Source organism: Tenebrio molitor, chromosome 9, assembly GCF_963966145.1.
Source record: "Tenebrio molitor chromosome 9, icTenMoli1.1, whole genome shotgun sequence".
Lineage (NCBI taxonomy): Eukaryota > Metazoa > Arthropoda > Insecta > Coleoptera > Tenebrionidae > Tenebrio > Tenebrio molitor.
The window spans coordinates 4,946,349-4,967,349 of NC_091054.1; the positions used below are offsets into that span (position 1 = coordinate 4,946,349).

General features: G+C 36.6%; 1 protein-coding gene across 1 annotated transcript in view; it reads left to right on the forward strand.

The window, feature by feature from the left end:
- Positions 1 to 21,001, forward strand: part of LOC138137791 (matrix metalloproteinase-2-like) — a 53,685-nt gene that overhangs the window by 28,925 nt on the left and 3,759 nt on the right. The window contains exons 3-4 of the mRNA XM_069057344.1: positions 9,994 to 10,140; positions 14,530 to 14,669. Of these exons, the coding sequence (XP_068913445.1) occupies positions 9,994 to 10,140; positions 14,530 to 14,669 (287 nt within the window). The remainder of the gene's footprint in view (positions 1 to 9,993; positions 10,141 to 14,529; positions 14,670 to 21,001) is intronic.

Genomic DNA, 21,001 nt, shown 5'->3' on the forward strand with positions numbered 1-21,001 from the left:
ATAAATACAAAGCGTCTCTAAAAGAACGCACATCAAGTCCTGTGGAATGAATATATACAGGGTGTATCAAAATGACCGCACCAATTACTTGTAATCGTTAAAGTAGAGTTAGAGGAACGTAAAAAAAAAATAATAGAAATATTCTCCTGATGATTTTTGTTTTTTCTCATTTTTCCAGGTTTTAATTTCTTTTGTTGACATTTAAAAGCACATGATTAATTTTTTAAAAAATCAAATGGACTAAAAGAAAAATAATTTAATTAATGAATATTATTGAAATTGACTAAATTTTTTCAAGGACATTTTTGGTTAAAATGTTCTAACTTTAACACCCTGTAACTTTTAATTGAAGCTGGGAAAAGATATTTTTCAATTTTTTAATGTTCTTCTGTACAACTGCTAGTAGTTGGTGCGTTGGTTTTGAATCACCCTGTATATGTATTTGATTTTTGCCGCTCTGTAGCATATTGTGGTATCAAATAGAAAAAGAGACGTTATGTAAGTCCATTAATGACAGGTTTTTAATAAAGACTGTGTAAGATAAAAACTAATTAGAATATAGAAAAACTGAAGAAAATCACAAGCAAAACTAAGACGTCGAACTCACAACTGACGCTAAGATCTATATAATTTGACATTTGACATCTGATTTGACGGCTTCAACGGCTCGACATAGATAGACACAATAAAATTATAGAATAGAGCCTCACAATTCCACAAGATTCTTGATATACGTTCTTTTCTCATTTTTGTTAGCATAAAATCCAATTTCTTTAATATTTTTCTCACTCACGATCGAAATGTTATAGTTTTCGATTGTCATTTCGGTTTGAAAAAAGTCACTTATTGCACACTTTTCGCACAATTTTGAATAGAAATTCATAAGATAAATAATCAAATTAAATTGTAACTTAGTTACGGTAATTTATAGAATCAATTATTCAAGTAAACGTCAAAATATTTCGACATTCGTTCATATTTGGACATTCATAGAGAAATAAACATTTTATGATACTCATGTGAAAAGTCACTTTTCACACTAGTACATATTGTAAATAACTATGTATATTATTTAAGTATATACAGGGTGATTCTGAAATGAGTTTGGAAAAAATGTGGAGTGTCCTTGACACAAAATAATTCTGCGTAAATGACTTTTGGGGGTGAATATCTTTGTATTTTCGATGGCTATGAATAGGGAAATTTTGTCCGAATTTGTTCACTTCATTAGCAACCATTGTTAAATCAACTACGCAATAAGCAAGCAAGCACTCAGCTTTGTAAATGTTTCTTCAGAAATGATCGAAAGGACTAATGTCATAGGTAAATAACTGACGAGCACCTTTCACCTATGATTGTTGCTTAACTACCAGGCCTTTAACCCAGCAGCGTACTAGCAATTTTGACCAAATTTTCAATCATTTGTATCTCGAAAACGAAAAAACTTTTATAAGAATTTTTTTTGTCTATGACTTCTTCTCATCATCACCAGTTACCGGGTTTTTTTCCAAACATATTTGAGAATCACCCTGTATACATTCCTTCACTGCAATAAACCTCTTCATTGCCACAAAAAAAATCCACATACACAAAACTAACTTGTTTCATGTAGAACGCTTTAATTTGATGCAGTACTTACGAAATGCTTTGCTTTTTTTGTCGTTTTAATAGATTTTCGATAATTGACGAACTACCTCGCATTGTTAACGAATAAGGTTACAATTTTTAGTGATTTTTTTCTTTTAAATTCCACCGTTCCTTCTTTTTCCAAATTATCCTGCTTCTCAGGACGATATATTTTCCGTGAAAATAGCCTTGGTCGACATATTTACATGGAGGAAAAAAATACAAGTTGGAAAATTTAGTTACGAGGAAGATGCGAACGGAATATTGTCTAGGTTAAATCTCATAGAAGAGATGAAGTAGATGCTGAAAGGCCAACAGGACAAGAAAAAATCCAAGAGCGTTAATAAAGACGGTTCCGCTTTGTCTTATCGTTAATTCGATTAAAACGCACTTAGCACATTAGATTTTCAATTACGTGTGTTAATTTGATCCGGAGAAGAAAGCGTTACCGGATCCTTTGTATGAATTAAATTGGAAAGATTTTTTTGCGCGTGGAGTGAGCTAGAGAATTATTAAACAAATCGAATTAATTGTTGGGTTAAGTTGCTATATAATGTTGACGTGTGAAGGGTCCGCTTCATTGTAGGTGTAGATGCACATGACAGACGCGCAAGTTAAGCACTTCGATCGGTGGAAGCCGGAACAATTAATTTTAATTAAAATTTTTCAGTTATTACAAATTGCCGTGTTGCTTGTCACCAGCAGATCGCAAAAATAAATTGAGCCCTCGATACCGGCATCGATCTCGCGATTTTTCGACGACTCCGGGCGCACCAGGAAGCCCCAGCTCCACCGGAGCCGAGATTAAGAAGTCTCGCACTCTCATAATTGATCTAATTTTTCGGGCGAGTCGTTTTCAATTGGGGCACGCGTCTGCGACCCCATTGTCGCCTCCAAATTAATTGAAATGATGGTTTTTCTCTTAGTCGTCGGGAGGCGTCTTGCGACTTTTATCGGCGTGCACGCACCAGACGCCCGATGACCGATAACTCCGGTTGAACATTCGCCGTCCACCCCCTCGAGCCCGCAATCCCCAAATGAGGAGGCGTGAAACGTATTAAATATCATTTCCTTTTAAATAATTCCGAACGAGGCCGTCAACGATTTCTGATAAAAGTTTTATCGCGTTCTGCGCACAAAATAAAATTCTTCGCACCGGCCTCTTCTGCACCGTTTTACGTCGGGAATTATCTTGGACTGATTGAATGCGATGATCCTGCTGTTTGCGGCGGTGGAGCCGTCGATATTTTCGAATTACAATTTTGAACGCCTCATTGGACCAAGTTATCGCCGGTTGTGATGTCTGGATGGGAAAAAATCGGTATCGTTGAGCCCCCAAGAACATAAAATATGTCGGCGGAAACGTTTAGATTCAATCGATGATGAAAATCCAAACAATTACATATTGGGAGGGTAAAACGTGGAAAAATGGAAACGGTGGAAAGATGCGAAAGCGGAACTCGTTTGCAGACAAGCATTTTAAAACTGCCTGGATATCTACAGTTTTTTTATTATTGTTGTGTTGCACAAACTGCCACCGACAAACGATTTTCTAATTTCTGTTCGAAATTTTACGACGACTTCTGACAATCAGATGAAAGATTCAATTTCATCGTAATTATCGCGTAGTGAAAGAGTTATGTGAACTTGTTATACCCTCAGGAAACTCCAGAAACATTTAATTTAATTAGTTCCGACATTTCATGAATTTCATAATACCAAGTCCTCATAATGTCATAAATGCGACAAAAAAATCTGCCTACATTTATTTTCCAAATATAGTCTTAACAACGACCGAGTATGTTGGCAATGAAACAATTGAAAAATATTGGTGTTTTTTGTCTCCTGTTTGGCACTGACGGGATGTTTTAACTTGACACGACATTAAAAAATTTAGGTTATGTCGGTTATCAATTTTTTTTTAAATCAGCTATCAAAGTGTTGTTAAGTTGGTATGAGGAATTGGAAGTAGTAAATAGTGCATTTTACAATGTAGGTTGGCAGCGTCGAGCCGTCAAGGTCATCGGCGCTGTCATTGCGCATAACTGTTTGCGTTGAAAAACTAACGCACAAAATTTGAAAAGATGCCTTCGCAAAAAAGGTAGTGGGGAGCCCCTCATAGAACCTGGAAAAGTGGCCCTGATTCGGTATTGCGAAGAGTTGAAAGGTGACAAACCTGAATTGAGTAAAAACCTCAATTTTGACATGGGGAAACTGTTATACAATTGGTCCGTAAGTGCAGGTTTTAGGGTAACACAACCTGGTTTTTTATAAAGTTTTCACACTGACAGGTGATTTAAAAAAAAAATAGACCAAAAATGAACCTTTGATGGTACATTTCAAATTTGCTTGTCAACACTGTCAAAGTTGACAACCGGAAATGCATTTAGATTACAGTGGTACCAAAATCATTCAAATTTTCATTGTTACCAACAGATTCAGTCATTTTTGAGCACGCGGTAGTTTTATTTAATTAATGTGGTTTAGTAAAAGCAAACACATTTTTCTTTTTCTTCTAACTTGGACACTCTCAAAAAGTAAAAGAAACAACCTTAGTTTACCAAAATGTAATTTCTTTTGACAAATAAATTATAAAATCCAATTTTTCTATTTTGCGTTTATAACAAAGTCATTACAGCTCTCAAAAGTGAGTTAATAGCTGATTTGAGTGTTCTAGTACAATTTACATTTCCAAGGTTGGTAACTTTCAATGTCAAACATCAAACGCCAAACGCCAAAACACGGTAAACAAACAATAACTTCAAACTAAAATTGAACTTTCAAATGTTCCACTGTAATATTTGTGTTACCAACCACCATAAAAATCCCCAAATTTTAAAACTGCGGTAAAGCTGGAACATTATACTCGTAGATGTGAATTGAGGACTTGTCGTTAAAAGCAAAAGTAACTAGATCTCACTAACATACAGCTCAATCAAGTTTTAAGCGACCTTGAGTTTGACAATTCACATTTAAAACGTTTTTACTTTACGAAAAAAATAGTGGCATGTTGTAGCACTTCCCCTTCATGGCAGTCCTCGCAAGCTCGTCGTGCCCTAAACCCGTGCATGCTACAAAATGCTTCTTATAAGACTCGTATGATAAATCATAATATACTAAGTACCGGGTGTTTCAAAATTGGCGAATTCCGAATTCAGAGCGTGGTAGGGAAGGACCCAGTAGAGCTCGTAAATACTCGTAAATCGCTCTTGCTGAAGAAGATATAAGCACGGTAAATTTGTTTAGTTCACAGCAGCCTGCATATTCACAGTAAGAAAATACTATTCTAGCTACGTTGCCGTTTCATTTTTAAGAAAGATCACAAACATTTTAGATTTTTTTACTCCACCTTCAGACCAATGTATCTTTGTGGGGGGGTCCCGATTTTTTTTTTATTTCCATATTTGGACTACTGAAGTGATCCCCTACAACGCTCTGAATTCGGAATTCGCGAATTTTGCGACACCCTGTATAATGGATTTGCCAGCCAGTCTTAATATGGCAGGTAGCAAAACATTGTTTTAGACACCCTTAATAAAAACGGTAATTTTACGTACTCACAAGTGGACCAAAAGTGACTCTTTTTCGGACGCTGATCCTGGTGCCAATTTTTGGTCTGTTTAGTAAGTTAACAACGAAACCGCTTTGTAGTTCGTGCGGTCGCCTAAAAAATGTGCACCTCTGCCAAAAAGTGCGATTTGTCCTCGCCTGTGTCATGCCTCGGCCAGAAAACTCAGACTCGGACGAAAAAGATGCACTTTTTAGCCGCTTCATTTTAAATTTCAATTTGTCAAGCCACATGGTTTCCATTTGACTGCAGTGGCTTAGGAATATTTAATTTTGGACTGTTCGGTCAAATGCATCAAGTGCAAAATGGAAGCGTCTTAATATCCGTAGAAAAGAGAACCTTCCACGCGTCCGTGTTATTTTTATTTAAATACGAGCTGGTTTTTAATAAAAAGAATCAATCGTCCAACCTCGCCATCAAACACTAAAGTTATAAAATTTATATGAATCTCGCCTCCCACACGCCTGATCAATTCGATTTTCGTCGGCGCAAATACAGATTGTCTTCCGGTTGTGAAAAAGTATCGTTTATCAAAACAAAAATCGTTTGTTGAAAAATGTGTTATCTCCGTCCAGGACACGCCGATAAATTCTAATAACATTCTAATGACATCAGGGGCGTCAATATCACGTTTCCGACTTGCATTATACATATCATTATACACTCCAGCACTACTCGATTATGATCTATTTTTTTTTGTTCACTCAATAGATGGGTGTTTTGCGCGCGCACTCCTCATTCCTGAGCTTATAAAAGTACGTTATCCAAAAAGCACCGTCAGTTGAAAGCTCTCCGTTGTCGGAGGCGAGTGCTGGCTCTAAACCCAACGCACATTTCGTGCTTCGTGCTTGAATTCGTGGCGATGGTATGTGACCTTTATTTTTTATTTACTCACGACCCCCAAAAATCCCTCGAGCCCCTGATAAAAAAAGAAATTCGTATATCGGTTCATGAATTTTACAAAATCGTGAAAATGACCCCAGTCATTTTTCCTTGTTGTAACGAGGAGATTTTTCGGGACCGACATAATTTATCTCCGCACAGATATTTTCTGCTGTATCTTTCTCGACACATGTTCGCCCCAACAGGAAACAGATAATCGTGCTCGTTTCTAGACGGCAATAAAAATCATTATTTTTCCGTGAAAACGCGATTACCGCTTCGACATTTGCATCAAATGCAATTAAATTTTCGGCGGCCAATAAATTCGATTTTTGAAACGTCTCAAGTCGCCGTGGAAATTGGGGGGAAAATTAAATTTCACTGGTCCCCTTCTCTTAACCTTCCAATCTTAATCCCCGGTTCGATCAATTTTACCTGATAAAACTAAGTGAGGCGAATAATATTTATATTGCGCCCCCCATTTTTCACGTTTTTTGCTCTTTACCCCGACTAACCGTCAAATAAATTGGGAATTAAGTCGGCAAGCCAGGGACGTACCGAGACCAGGAGCGGATCAGCGAATTCTTTCGACTGTGAACGCTGCTCCCTGCGATCGATTTCGTTCGTTTGGTTTTATTGGCAATTAAATCGCACCAGAGAGCTGTGTATTTAACAGCTGCCATAATGATGTGGCGGTAACAAAGGGGAAATCCGATCTTAAACGTTAAATAATATTTCCCAGCGATTGTGTCGTCTTCACTTAATACTTGATACAAGACTCTTAATTAACTCGATCAAGAACTCATTAACTCTTCTTATTTCAGAGTGGATCTGAGTTTCTCTTGTTTGCAAAATGCTACCAAACACTACACCGTAAACATTCTCATTACTTGCTTTTTATCTTCCTCAAAAAACAACAACTCGTGATTGAGATACTCAATGCATTCAGAAATAACACCACAAAATTGATTTCACATTATTGTAGCAAGACAAAGTATTGCTGAAAATCAATACAAAAGCTTCATTTAACACCACAAATACTTGTCGAGATCCAAAAGAAATGTCAACATGAAAACATTCGATTTGTTTCATTTATTTCTCTCTTATGCGCACTAGTGCGAAAACAACTCTTTTTTCCCACTATCGTGAAGAGTGGCTTAAATACACTTTTCACACTAGTGTGGTAAATAACGAAATTGATTATATGACAAAATCCTATTTGTTTGTTTTTTTTGACATTTCAGTTTGAAAAACTTCACTTTAAGACACGAGTGCGAAAAAGAGAATTGTTTATCTTGAAAAGAAATGCATAAGAAAAACAGTCCAATCATGTTTTTTTATTAGGAAAATATGAACAATTAAGAACGTAAACAAATAATACAAACAAACGTTCACTACCTTGGTTACAGTAATTTCTAAGAGGGTTTGATTACGAATTCAGAATCTGACTTCATTTTATAGAATTAACTATTCTAAGAGACGTCAAAATTTTTAAATATTTTCTAATGTTCGTAAAGAAAAATCTTGAATGATACTAGTGTTCCAAACGCATTTGTCGCACTAGTATCATAAATAGCTACATTAGTCATATGAAAATTTTAAGCTTGTGAAGCTGGAAATCCGACGTTATTTAATAAGATCATGATAATAAGAAAATGTATCGATTAACAAACATTCACTACCTTGGTTACAGTAATTTCTTAGAGAGTTTGATTACGAATTCAGAATCTGACATAATTTTATAGAATTAAAGATTCAAGAGACGTCAAAATATTTAAATATTTTCTAATGTTCGTAAAGATGATACTAGTGCTCCAAACGCACTTTTCGCACTAGTGTCATAATAGCTACATTACAGTATTTTTCTTTTGGTTTTCCTCTTTTGTCAATTGTATTTCACTATTTCTCAAAACTATTTTCTATCTCTATTAAATGTCAAAGTGACGTAAATATGAAATAGTTGAAAAAAGAGGAAAACCAAAAGAAAAACAGTGTAATCATATGAAAATTTGAAGCTTGTAAAGCTCGAAATCCGACATTATTTAATAATATTGTCTTGGTGACCATCATGATAATAAGAAAACGTATCGATTACGTTGGTCAAAAATGTGAGAAATTGCAGCTTTGATCACTTTAGTAGCTATTACCGAAAGGTTAAAGAACTGCTGGTTTCCAATAAATATTTACGACGTTAAGTAAATCAACAAATCTCCATAAAAGATTTATGTGTTATATAGTTTCCAAGCAGATACAAAATTAAAAGCCTTCATTCCATTTTCTTGCAGTTACGTCTGCGTGCTTTACAATGAGTTCGCGTTTTCCTAACAAACCAGACAAACTTAAAAGTACCAACTTTTCAGTCGCAAAACCAGCCTAATTGCCAACCATTTAATAATAATTAATTCACTGTGATTATTATTTTGTTTTCTGTTTCCATCATCGCGTCGTCTAATTTATCTCGTCAAACGAAGTTAATATTGTTGAACTGGTCCATTAGATCTTGGGAAGTTCGCGTTAACGACTTCGAGTCTGGAACATTCCCCAGAACAATTTTTGACACAGATTTCGTGGCTGAAGGTCCGGTGACCGACGTGAGTGTAGCGACGGAAACCGTTGTGATTGTGGCTAAGTTCAGGCTCTTGTTCAGAATGTGCTGTTGATTGTGGGGGCCTAACCTCAATAATTCCTAATTGACCAAATGGCCCAACGACGGCGTCACTCCCTCTGCGCCCGCATACTGCACATGCATTCCTTCTGTACCACTGGCACGAATGTAACGGTACGGTTCACCCCGTCTGTCGAAACGTTTCAATAAAAAAACCTCGACTTGAATGTTTTTAAGTTGACGTCAATTCACTTAAAACAGATTGACGGCGCCAATACACGCTCCGCTCTGCATTTTATTGGATTACTCTCGCGAAACTCACCACGTCTAGTGCGCGATTTACGACATCGTCACCTGGAAAAAATCATCGGGGACGAAGACACTATCCATCTCGGTGACTCACTCAACCTGGGTGTGATGTGTTTGCTCTACCATCACAACCTCCTTGAGTGAGCGACCGGGTGGGTATCATCATCAGGAAGACGCTCAACAACTCATTTATAAATAAAGAAGATCAGACGCGGTATTTACTCGGACACCTTTTTCGTTTCCTCGGTTCGTTATCCTCGACGTTTCCGCTGTTAAATTTACGACCAGCCCTTCCCAAATCCAGAAGAAAACGGTCTTCGCAGAGGACGTGACGTCGTGCTTCCGTGAAGATAAGTTATTGGGTAATTGTCAGTTGAGTTTGCGGTTAAAAGTTAATATCTAGTTGGCTCGGAACCGGTAATAAGACGTTCTGGATCTATCCGTCAGTTTGAGTTAGTCGAACACATCAGAAGGGGTGGTTTCTGTTAAATGTCAGTTAATTACCGAATATAGGGGCGGTCGCATCTAAATAACACTCTCCAGAGACTCTCAAACGGCATTATACATGAATTGATTTAAATTGTAGTTTTAATAGGCTGCATTATCTTGGATGGGAGCCGGTTCGATTTAATGTCAGACTCGTGCGGTTTATGCAACTTTACGCCAATTAAACCGACAAAGTGTAAACTCAAACTCCGTGATGGAAGTAAAAAAGAAACGAAAGGAGCCATCATCTTTGATTAGAATTTAAACGCGACGGACACAATTTTTACAGGCTTGAAAAACGACAATAATCAAAGCCAGTTTTGTTACGAGAAGGATCGCTGCTTTATGGCCTTCTCGCCTTACAAACGGCGAGGTGTCGTCGAAATGGGATGAATCCTCGTTATTTGCAGTGATATATTGTGCTTTTTTTGCGACTCGTACAAGAGCGCTACATTGTGTATAAACTGTTCTACTTTGATTTTTTTTTCTTGTGCTAAAGGAACATTTTCTGTTGCAGCTTGCGGAGCAAGAATTTAAGGGATCTGGACTCCTACGCTGTCAGATTTGTCATATCGAAAGCTTTGGAGGTTTGGTCGAGACATTCCAAGCTGACCTTCACGGAAGTTGACAGCGACAGAGCGGATATTCTCATCTATTTCGTTAGGTAATAAATGATTCACATTTTTCGGTGCCTAATTTCGCGCAGAAAAAACACTTTGTCGATTCTACGTTGCTTCCAATATCACCATGACATCGACCGATCACTTTTCACCACTGTCCGCGCTACCAATCGAAGAAATTTCAGATTACGGCGCTTGTCGCCACAAAAAAGCACAAATTGAAAAGCGACCGACTGAAGTCAACACGGCAAATCAAGACTGGATACAAGTTTTTTACCTCCGTTATCAAAAGTAACATAATAAATATAAAACTAATTCAATTAAAAAATTAGCAAAAGATTTTAGTCCCATTTTGCAAAAAGTATTTTATTTTTTAAATTAACTGAATAAAACCGAAGAACTCTATATTGTAGTAACAAAAATAGATAAATTAAACCCCATTCACTGATGGATTTTACGTTTTTAAATTCTGGTTCCAAAACATAACCCAGTGAAAAGTACCTACTATACAGGGTGTATTAGAATTCGACCGACAAACTTTCAGGGCAGATTCTATGATCAAAAATAAGCATAAAATTCTTAATACATATGGGGTCAAAAACGCTTAGTTTTCTACTACTGCTACTATTCCGTAATCTATTACTGTTTGTCCCCTGCTACCTACAAATACAGGGTGTCTCAAAATTCGCGAATTCCGAATTCAGAGCATGGTAGGGAAGGACCCAGTGGAGCTCGAAAAATACTTAGAAAAAAAATTTCGCTCTTCCTGAAGAAGATATAAGCACTTTACACCATAAATAACAATAAACACTGAACTTTTCAGCCTGTCTTTGAAGAAAACGCACCTTCCTCTTCCCAATTTCTTGCTCCTCTTTCTCCAGTCAGTTGTCTTCATCTTTCTACTGTATATTGTCATTATTTTCCACTATTTATTGCCTATATAAATTTTTCTTTCCACGCATTCTTCTTCTTCTCCCTTTTCTTTAATCCCCAATTTCACCCCTGTTATTATTCCCCCGGTAGCTCTTCCCTTTCTCTTTTTTCTTTTTGCCCCTTAACCTTCCCATTTGTAATCTTTCGGTAGCGACTTTCCCCTTTGTGCTTCTTTTCCGGTTTCCGTTTTCTTTGTCGTACCTTTTTATCCACCTTCTCTTTATACCTTTTCTCGCCGTTCGTCTTCTCTCCTTGTTCTAAACATTTTTCTTCAGTTTCTCTTCTCTCTCATCCCATATAAACCATTCCCCGTTTATCTGTATCTTCCTGTATTCCTCTATCTCTCTGTTCTCTATTTATTAGTTAATATTTATCACCACTATTAGGTACTAAAGTCTGTCTCAATTCTAAATTACCACCAACACTGTATTCTACGTTAGAAATACAACCGGCAAGACTGTTTGTATTTGTGAGGTTATCAATGTCTGTGTCTGTCAATTCCCGTTTTTACAACCCAAGAATTTAGAATAAAGAAAAGAACGAAAACCTTGTTTTATCTCGTCGGAACATTTCACTAGAAGATTTTTCATTTTAGCGTCAACGTCAAGTAAATTAGGTTATTTTCGAATCGTGGTTATATTGCCAACTTTGGTTATAACAATTCCCAGTTTAGAAATATTTTTATTTTGCCAACATAATTCAACAGGTGGTGGAAATTTAGAATTGAGACAGACTATACAGGGTGTTTCACGTAACTTTCCGCCCCAGACGAACTTTAATACAACCAGTAATACTTCTTTCATTGATAACTATAACTTTCATTGATGATAATTAATTAATAATAATTAAATTGTATATTTTGGTACCTACCATTTTGTTACTACTGACTATTGAGTTGCATAAATTCGGCGTAGATCTTGGCAAGTTACGTGAAACACCTTGTATATTAGATTTCAAAATGGTTGTCGACGCAGTTGGCCATGAGAATGCACACCGGCCTTTAGATTTGTTTACAAAAAAGTCACTAAATATCAATTTTGACAGTTTGAGGTTATTACATATCTAAAAAATTTAAAAATGAGAAATAACAATTGTTTATAATAATCATCAAATTCTCTGATATTGCCAGATATGTATTTTTGGTTAGAAGCTTTATTTATTAAGTTAACGAATGTCTAAAAACAGAAAATCATAAGGCGTTCGGTGAAATATTATTGACCTTGACGTTCTTTTGACATTTGAAATGTAAACCAAAGAAGTATAAAATTACTATAAATGGCCCTATTGCCAACTTAAATTTAAATTTTCGGGGCCAACTGCGTCCACAACCATTTTGAAATTTAGTATTCTATACAGGGTGTCTCATAGAGTGTGGTATATAACGGGTGACTATTAAAATTTTCACTTAGGGTTGGCTATGGATCATTCTTTGTTTTCCGTTGCACCTTAGACACTGACAAGTTTGACATTTCAATAAATGTTTTTTCTCTTAATTTGGTTATGTTTCAATTGTACTGACTGACACTTGTCGTTCGTTCTTGCGTGTGTCTAAAGTAACAGAAAAAATAAAAACTCGCTCAAAGCCAACTCCAAGTGAAAATTTTAATAGTCACCCGTTATTTAAACCTGTAATTACATAATCGGCAAGTGAAGGTTTAAAAAAAAAAAAAATCAGTGTCCAAAGTTTAACCGTGTGGGTACAAGAGCAATTTGAAAATTTTGCCAAAACCGTTTGGGAACCACTGGAAACGCCCAATATTAATTCAATGAACGTCGGGTCTTTTTTTGTTGACACTTTTTTGGCATTTTTTTTTTCACTAATTTTTGTTTTAAATACGCCGAAAGATACGTTCAGGGTTTGCATAATCCAGGGTTTGAATATGTACCATACTGTGTGACACACCCTGTGTATAGTAGGATCATGCGTTTAAATGTAAACCTGGGCTAAGTAGGCGTTGAAAAATGTAAACCATTTGGAACAGTCTAAAGTTTGAATTTCCTGCCGGGATATGCCGGGTGTTTGTTGGCGTCAAAGTTGGCGTTGAAGAGTCGATTGTGAATGAACCACTCGTCTTAAAAACATTGATTTTTCAAATTGATGATTAAAACACAAACAACGCAAAAAGTAAGGTTAGATTTAAACAGCTGATCAACCACTCGTCTTGAAATAGTAGTTTATTTAACGAGTTCGTGTGTAATTTGGGCTTTTTTGGCATGAGTGGGCCAGTTTAAAACTCGAGTGAAACGAGAGTTTTAAAGGTCCACGAGTGCCAAAAAAGCCCAAATTACACAAGAACGAGTTGAATACAACGTTTTTTTGTTCGACGAGGCCCCCCAAAGGCTCCAAATCGCTGAAAATCTATAAAATTAGCTTGACGTTTTGTTTTGACAAGTTGTCAAGTGTATCAAAATCCGTTCATACAGGAGAAAATTCTCAAATTCTGACAGTGTCGAACAAAAATACTTTTTTTAAATTGGATATTAAAAAGACGCAAAAAGGGAGGTTAGATTTGAACAGCTGATCCGGGTTTTAATCCGGTGGTGCGTTCACAATCGGCTCTTCTAGCTTGGCTACAGAGAAAAATCTATTCACCGATGACGCTTTTGAAATAGCATTAATTTTCATTACAGTTGGAAATGTCAAGCCAATTTATATTTCTGTTGGTGAAATTTATTTCTGTCAATTGGCAGCTCCAAGTTTGCGTTGAACCCGAAAGAAGCATAAAAAAGTGCGAAATAATTGTCGGGGCGATAACAGAGCAATTCACGAAGTCATTGTTACAGTCAATTTGAAATCGACCACGTCGTTATCAGCGTTGTACAAAACGGAATAATCGCTAATGGTCGGTCGTGAAAAGTTGATCGCTTTGATGCACAATCGGCGCAAATTCAAAGTGCGCCGAAAATCCCGCAGGATTCGCCTTAAATGGTGGTCGGGTATTCCCCGGCGAAGGACGAACTGCGATTTTTCCGGCGCGCCTTCCCCGGATTAATAAAGCTCGGATAAAATCCGACGCGAAATTGAAGGTAAACATTTTAAATTGACGACAAAACGTTTCGGAACGCGCCGATAATGGGGCTCGGAAAGAATCCAGGTCGACATCTGTCAAGTCTGGAAATGAAAGCCACTCTGTACTACTCCAGAGGATTACACTCCAACTAAACAAATCAAAATCTCGTTGATAATTCATTCCGGCGACGAAAACGGTCGTGGGACCGGCCGTTTAGCCGCGCCGCTCTGAATAATCCAAAATATGTACATAAATGCACGGAGGGCGTTCCACCCTAAGTCGGAAGGAGTGTGCCGACGAATTCATCCAAGTGTTTTATGTGGACCAATAAACCGGAGACATTTTGGTTTCATTTCGGTCTATTCGAACGCACCGAGTTAAATATGTCGTTCGACATTGATGGACGATCAAATTTTGATGGGGGCGCCACGATCGATTCGCGCCTTCATTAAAACACCTGACCTAATTAATTCAGACGGATTTTTCCAGCGGGGACCACGGAGACAATTTCCCCTTTGACGGCAAAGGAGTGATTTTGGCCCACGCCTTCTTCCCCAATGGAGGACGAAGCATCGACGTCCACTTCGACGCGGACGAGGCCTGGACCACCATCCCCAACAGCAACGAAGGTAAAAAAAACACCCTAAAAGACATTTTCTCCGCTTTGGAAGCCTGTTAAATGCACTGTGCACGTGATAAAGTACAATGGTATCGGTTGACATTGAGGTGCATGGGATATACATGTTATAGTGTTTTAAACCGGATGTTGGTATCGTTTGTTTCGAACGCAACACACATGCGGCATCTGTTACGTAGAATGATGCCGACTATAAACGGGGATTTCTTACCACCCCCGCCGTCTTATCTGGCAATGGCAGATACGGTGCGTACCGTCTTATCTGAGAACCCACGCCGTTTACGCACTTGTTAGAATGTTGTTTTCAATTATTCTATTAAAACGGGGACAAAGCGACCTCCAAATCGGCGGAATAATGTTGGTCAATTCTGTTGGTAATGGCCATCGGTGATAATACGCGAAGGACACGCCGGCTTTCAAGCAATGGTCAAATAAACAAAGGAAAAGTACGGAATAAATCAATTGATTGGGGTCTAAGTAAAAAAAATGTAAACCTCCAACCCCTTTATGTTCGAATAAAGGAAACCATTTGGAACAGTGTCAAGTTTGAATTTCCCGCCATTTGACACGAATGAGATTTGTTTATGTTTAATCGGCACATGATTGAACATGTTTGTTTTCAGCAAAGTGTGCCCTTTGATAATTTCTATGAGAATAGGAATCGTTAGTTATTCTATTTTTAATGTAAAATATTGCAAAGAAAAAAAAAGAAAGATTTTTTGGCTCTAAATTTTAGGTTAGCTGTCAACATGCTCTAATTACAACTGTCAATTTACACTTTAAAAAAGCAAACAATTGACGGTTTCCAACGCCTTCCCGGCCCAGGATTTCAGTTGAACGTCTGATAGTTGAAAAAAATCTTTTCTAATAACTTATTCTTAAAGAAGAGGGTTTCGAAAATGTGTCTCTAAAACCCTATTTAGAAATTCCTAAAATGGACGTTTCTATAATTGTTTGAAACAAAATTCGCATTATAAGAGTAGTTACGAAAAATGTTAAACAAGTGTTTCTCGAAATTATGTTTTTAAAATGGCTGCCATAACAAGGATCTCAAGACCACCTTTACTATTTCTTTTCAAATTTGGAGTGAACTTTCGGGAATGTCATTATTGTTGCCGGTACCAAAATTAAGTTAAAATAGTATCTAGTTTATTTAACGAATGCCAAAAAAGGCCCAATTTACACACGAACGAGTTGAATACAACGTTTTTTTTGTTCGAAGAGCCCCTTAAAGGCTCAAAATCGCTTAAAATCTTTAAAATTAGCTTGACGTTTCGTTTTGACAAGATGTGACATTTATCAAGATTCGTTCACACAGGAGAAAATTCTCAAATTCTGACAGTGTCGAACAAAAAATGTTTAATTTGATTAGCTTTAGTTAAAAAAAAACGTCCGTTTTATATTTTTGGACGCAGTTGTCGCAAACGAGAACTTTTTTTTTGTCTTCCACCCAAATTTTTTCCGTTAGAACATACATATTAAATAATCTTTTGCGGTATGTCCATCCAGTGAGTAATTTGTTGTAGTTTGTCCGTTCATTCACCACAAACAGAATTATTTCTTGAAATTATTCCTGGAAAGGAAGTAAAAGAAAATCTTCAGTCATTTCATCAACTAATCATTTTACAAATCGTAGATGTTTCGGTGGTTTCACACATTTTTTGCTGACTGTACATGTGAATTTACGAGACAATTTTGAAAAGTTAAAAATTCCCGCGAAATTATGTCGCCGGTGCAGCGCTGGCGGGTGATAATTAATTTGGCGCCGCTGGGGCGCTCTCGAGTACTAAACGTCAAGTAGAAACTTTGAATGTGCTTTATCGTAAACCATATAATGTAGTTGGGATTCTCGTCAGATTTTTTATTACTTGACATGAAGTTTTTAATTATTTTTTTAAAGTTAAAAAATAATTTGTTATGTGAGGTATAATCTGTTTCAAAATCAAAAATCCACCACTTGTTGAATTATATTGGCGGAAAAAAGAAATCCCTAGAATAAGTTTCATTTTTTTGGGTTGGCCCCACCTCCCGCCAAAATTTGACATTGAAATGTTGATTTTATTTACCTAACACAAAATACATACTTATTATGTGCAAAAAGGTGGTAGCTACCATATCATACCTTTTGAGTAAAATATAAAATGAGAATAAAAAACACGATGAACTACGACCAAAACGACTGTCAACAGTTTTCTTTCATAACCCCACTTTTTTCTGACATGCAGACCCACTAAAAACAAAAGTTGGCGACGTTGTCGGTTGTATTTTTGAGGTAGAATGCAGTGTTGGTGGATTTTTGATTTTGAAACAGATATTTGTTAATAACAAATAGGCAAACTTTCACTATTGATTCCATATTCTGTTTAAAATATTTATCATGTCTTAGTAAATTTATACTTTGTAACTGATCAGTGCTTCGTTTTGTCAAAATGTTTGCACCAAATCACTACTTTGACTGGCAGTTTTTAATTTTTGCAATTAACCTTAAACAATTTAGAAAATTCATTACCATAGAAACAATATTTATTTTGCTGTTGTTTATAAAGATTTCAGCTGGGACGTTATCATTATCAGGACTGTAAAAACAATAAATACTCACGTTACGTTACTGATACTTTTACATATTTTATGTGACATACAAGAAAAATATGTGTGAGAAAAATGTGGAGCTCAAAAATTATGAATTTTTTTCCAAACTATTCATTTCAGAATGTAGTTTATGTGTCACATGATCCCTTGTCAACGATTTTAATTGGCTGAGATACGGTAATTATAGGAAATGACAAGGACAATATAAAACACATGAATCTGTCACTTTATTTTCCGTTTCGAACGTTACCGACATCTGTCAAATTTGACAGCTAAAAATGTTTCTTCACGTTACACGATTAGAAGCTGACGCAAGGTGTGATAATCAATAATAAAAAATACGTTAAAGAGATGTCGCTGATGAAAGAAAGCAATAAAGCAATAAGTATGTCGGTGGTCGGTCCCAAAAAATACATTTTTCAAAAATCAAAGCCAAGATTCAAATGAATAAAGACGTGATATGATTAATGAATTAATGATTAATAATCGATGATAAGACTTGTAAAACAAGAGCAACACATTCAGCTCGTCGATATCATCGATGATGATCATACCACCCGTTATATCGATTGTTCGTTTAAATTTATCATGAAAGTTGGCGTTGAAGAGTCGATTGTGAACGCACCACTCGTCAGTCTGCAGAGCAAAAACCAAGAAAATTCGAATTCTAGTCTTCTTGGTAAAAACACAAACAACGCAAAAAGTGAGGTTATATTATTATTAACAGCTGATTCGTGATCTGTAATCCGTGGTTTACAATCAACTCTTGAACGCCTACTTTGAGCAGAAATTTAAATGAACACCGGTTTACAGCTGAAAAAAGTGAATTGTTAAAGCTGGATTGTCAAAATGGGATCCATTTTTTGTTCCTTCGATTTTTGGTACTAGAAACCTAGTTTGAGTTTTCGGGGTTGGAGGTTATCGTTAACACCGCTTCCATAAGGGAGCACCCATCATACGGGTACTAATTATTAAAAAATTAATCAGTGATGGACGACAGAATTGCCGCATCGTCCAACTCTATCGTTTTATTACAGTTTTAAATTTAGAACGTATATCGGGCTGCGTTTAGGTCAGCGCGTTCACGTAAGACTATTGAAATTTTGACGTAATTGTGTAAATAAATCACAATTAAATTTACTTTTTGCACTACACGGACACATCTGCAGCGAGGCGAACATTCGAACGTGCCCGATTAATAATTTTGGGATTTGTTCCATCGGCGGGGATTAAAAAGTGTGCGACGTTTCGAAATGACGACGGCTCTCCTCATTTTTATTTTCTACGCCTGGCTCCACCTCGAATGTCGTAAGTGGTGTGACATAACGGACTAACCTCCAAAACCAGCTTTAATAACTCGCGACTCCCCTTTTTGTTTGTTTGTGTCAAAAACACTTGGATTAGTGCTTTGGTGGTCGATTCGAACGGTAATTTTCGCTGCGCCCCCGCCCGGGGCATAATGAACACAATTAAACGTCGACATAAAAAATGTTTTATTCAGATTTGGAAGATTACTGCATGGTCGGCTGATGAAACGCGACGTCCAAAATGGACTAATGGAAGTCCTGGAAATGTCACAAACTTAATAGTTCGCAAGCGGCCGTCAAAGTTGAAATAATTCGACGAGAGAGCATGTCCTTAAAAACCAATTAAAATAATCCTGGGAGCCGAATGTGTTTTAAAATCATGGCCGGAGGGACGGCTGGAATTAAATTTACCGTGAACGACTCGATCATTTTTATATTCAATGGCACGTTATCGGGGGGGCAATACAAGCGTTCGTAGAAATACCGATTTTAATTATTGCAAGAGAAAGCGATTTTGCCTCGTAAAACTTTTAATAAATCGAATTTGTAAAGGTCCGAAAATCAAATCTGGAAACTTTTCGTAATCGAGTTTCCAATTAATTATTGTTGTGAGGATTGGATGTCGTCCCGGGTCGATCCTCCAAGTCGCGAGCGAAAAATTAATAACATTCACTTCATTTTTTCCGATACGAATTTTTTAATTAAATAAAAACAGAACGCACCGGCATATTTCGGGAGAACAACGGAATCAATAAAAGTCAGCTCAAGAGTTTTCTTAGGGAGATCTAAATAATTCATGAACGCTTCTGTATCCACAAATGTCGATTAAAATATTCAGCTTATCGGTACATACATTAGATGAATCACGCTGGAAAATAGACATGACCATTCTAAAAATATTAGAAAGTCGACTTTAAATTTTATGAGGTCAAAAGTGATAAACAAACACTGATGAGCTTTGTCCAAAATAACCAAACTCTAAAACATTCGTTAATGAACAGATCCGTTCATAATTTTGTTTGATTTCCTCTCAATTTATTTATTTTTATTACCTACTTTAAAAAGCTCAACCTTTCATAATTTCTCTGCAATCTGATTTTCACACTTCTCGCCCCGAAGTGTTTACTCTTCTATTTTATTGCAAACACGCTAAAATCTTGTTCATTTAAAACATAAAACAACAAAACTGAATACGAATTGAAATATGTATTTTGAAAAGCATCAAAACAACAAACGTAAACCCAAATATAAATGATTGTCCCATCACAGTAGTTGGCGTTGAAAACCCACACAAATTTTGGATGTGCCGCCAGCCTCGCCACCTATCACTCATGTTATGAGGCTTGCGGCACATTCAACTACGTCACCAACGCCAACTGCGAAGGGATCAATCATTTATAATAACCCTCTAGAAACACTTCCTAATAACTGATTCTTCTACGACTTTCACGTAAAAAAAATCCTCGGCGATGCAAAATTTTGATGGACCAGAGGGATTGGATCCTCGTCTTTGTATCTTTATGTTAAATGAACCCCCAACAAGAAAGCTGTCGTGGACTAAACGTCGAAGTATAGGAACGATTGGGAATTTTCCAGTTTCCGTCAATTTCGTAACATGATTGGAGCCGACATTTGTATAATTCAATATGAAACTTTTGTATCTATTTGTACAAACTTGTAAAGAAAGAAAAGTTACGGTTGCGATACTGAAATAGACACGTGACTCTCTTAATTAATTGTGAATTAATCAACGACGGATAAGATAAGACTGCATGGGGTGCTACCTAAGGTAAGGTGAAAGGAGGGCCGCTGAAGGCGACCAACCCAAAAAATCAAAATGGTTCAATTTATAAAATAAAACATAAATTTGTCAATTATCATGTTTATTATGTTTTTATATTCTGTCTCTAAAAGAATGTGAGTCTGCCTTGTGGAATTCATTATATTTGATTTTTGCCGCTCTGTAGCATATTGTGGTACCAAATAGAAAAACAGAGGTTATGTAAATATTGTAAATCCAATAATGACAGGTTTTTAATGAAGACTGTTGTAAGATAAAAAAATCCTTAATTAAATCATACAAAAAATGAAGAAAACCACAAATAAAACAACTAAGACGTCGAACTCACAACTGATTGTAAGATTTAATAATTTGACATTTGACATCCGATTTGATGGCTTCAACGGCTCGACATATTTATTTACCTCGCACAATTAAATTATAGAGCCACACAATTCCACAGGACTCTTTTAAAGACCCTTTGTGTTATGTTTCATGTGTGTTTCACGAGCAATAACATTTTTGGTATTTATTTCATCGACAGCCACCGCCATTAGCTTTTATTACTGGGTACATTCTTGATAATGGTACTGTAAGTGAACGCTTTACAAAATTTATTACAAATGTGGATTGATATGGAGTCTGCGA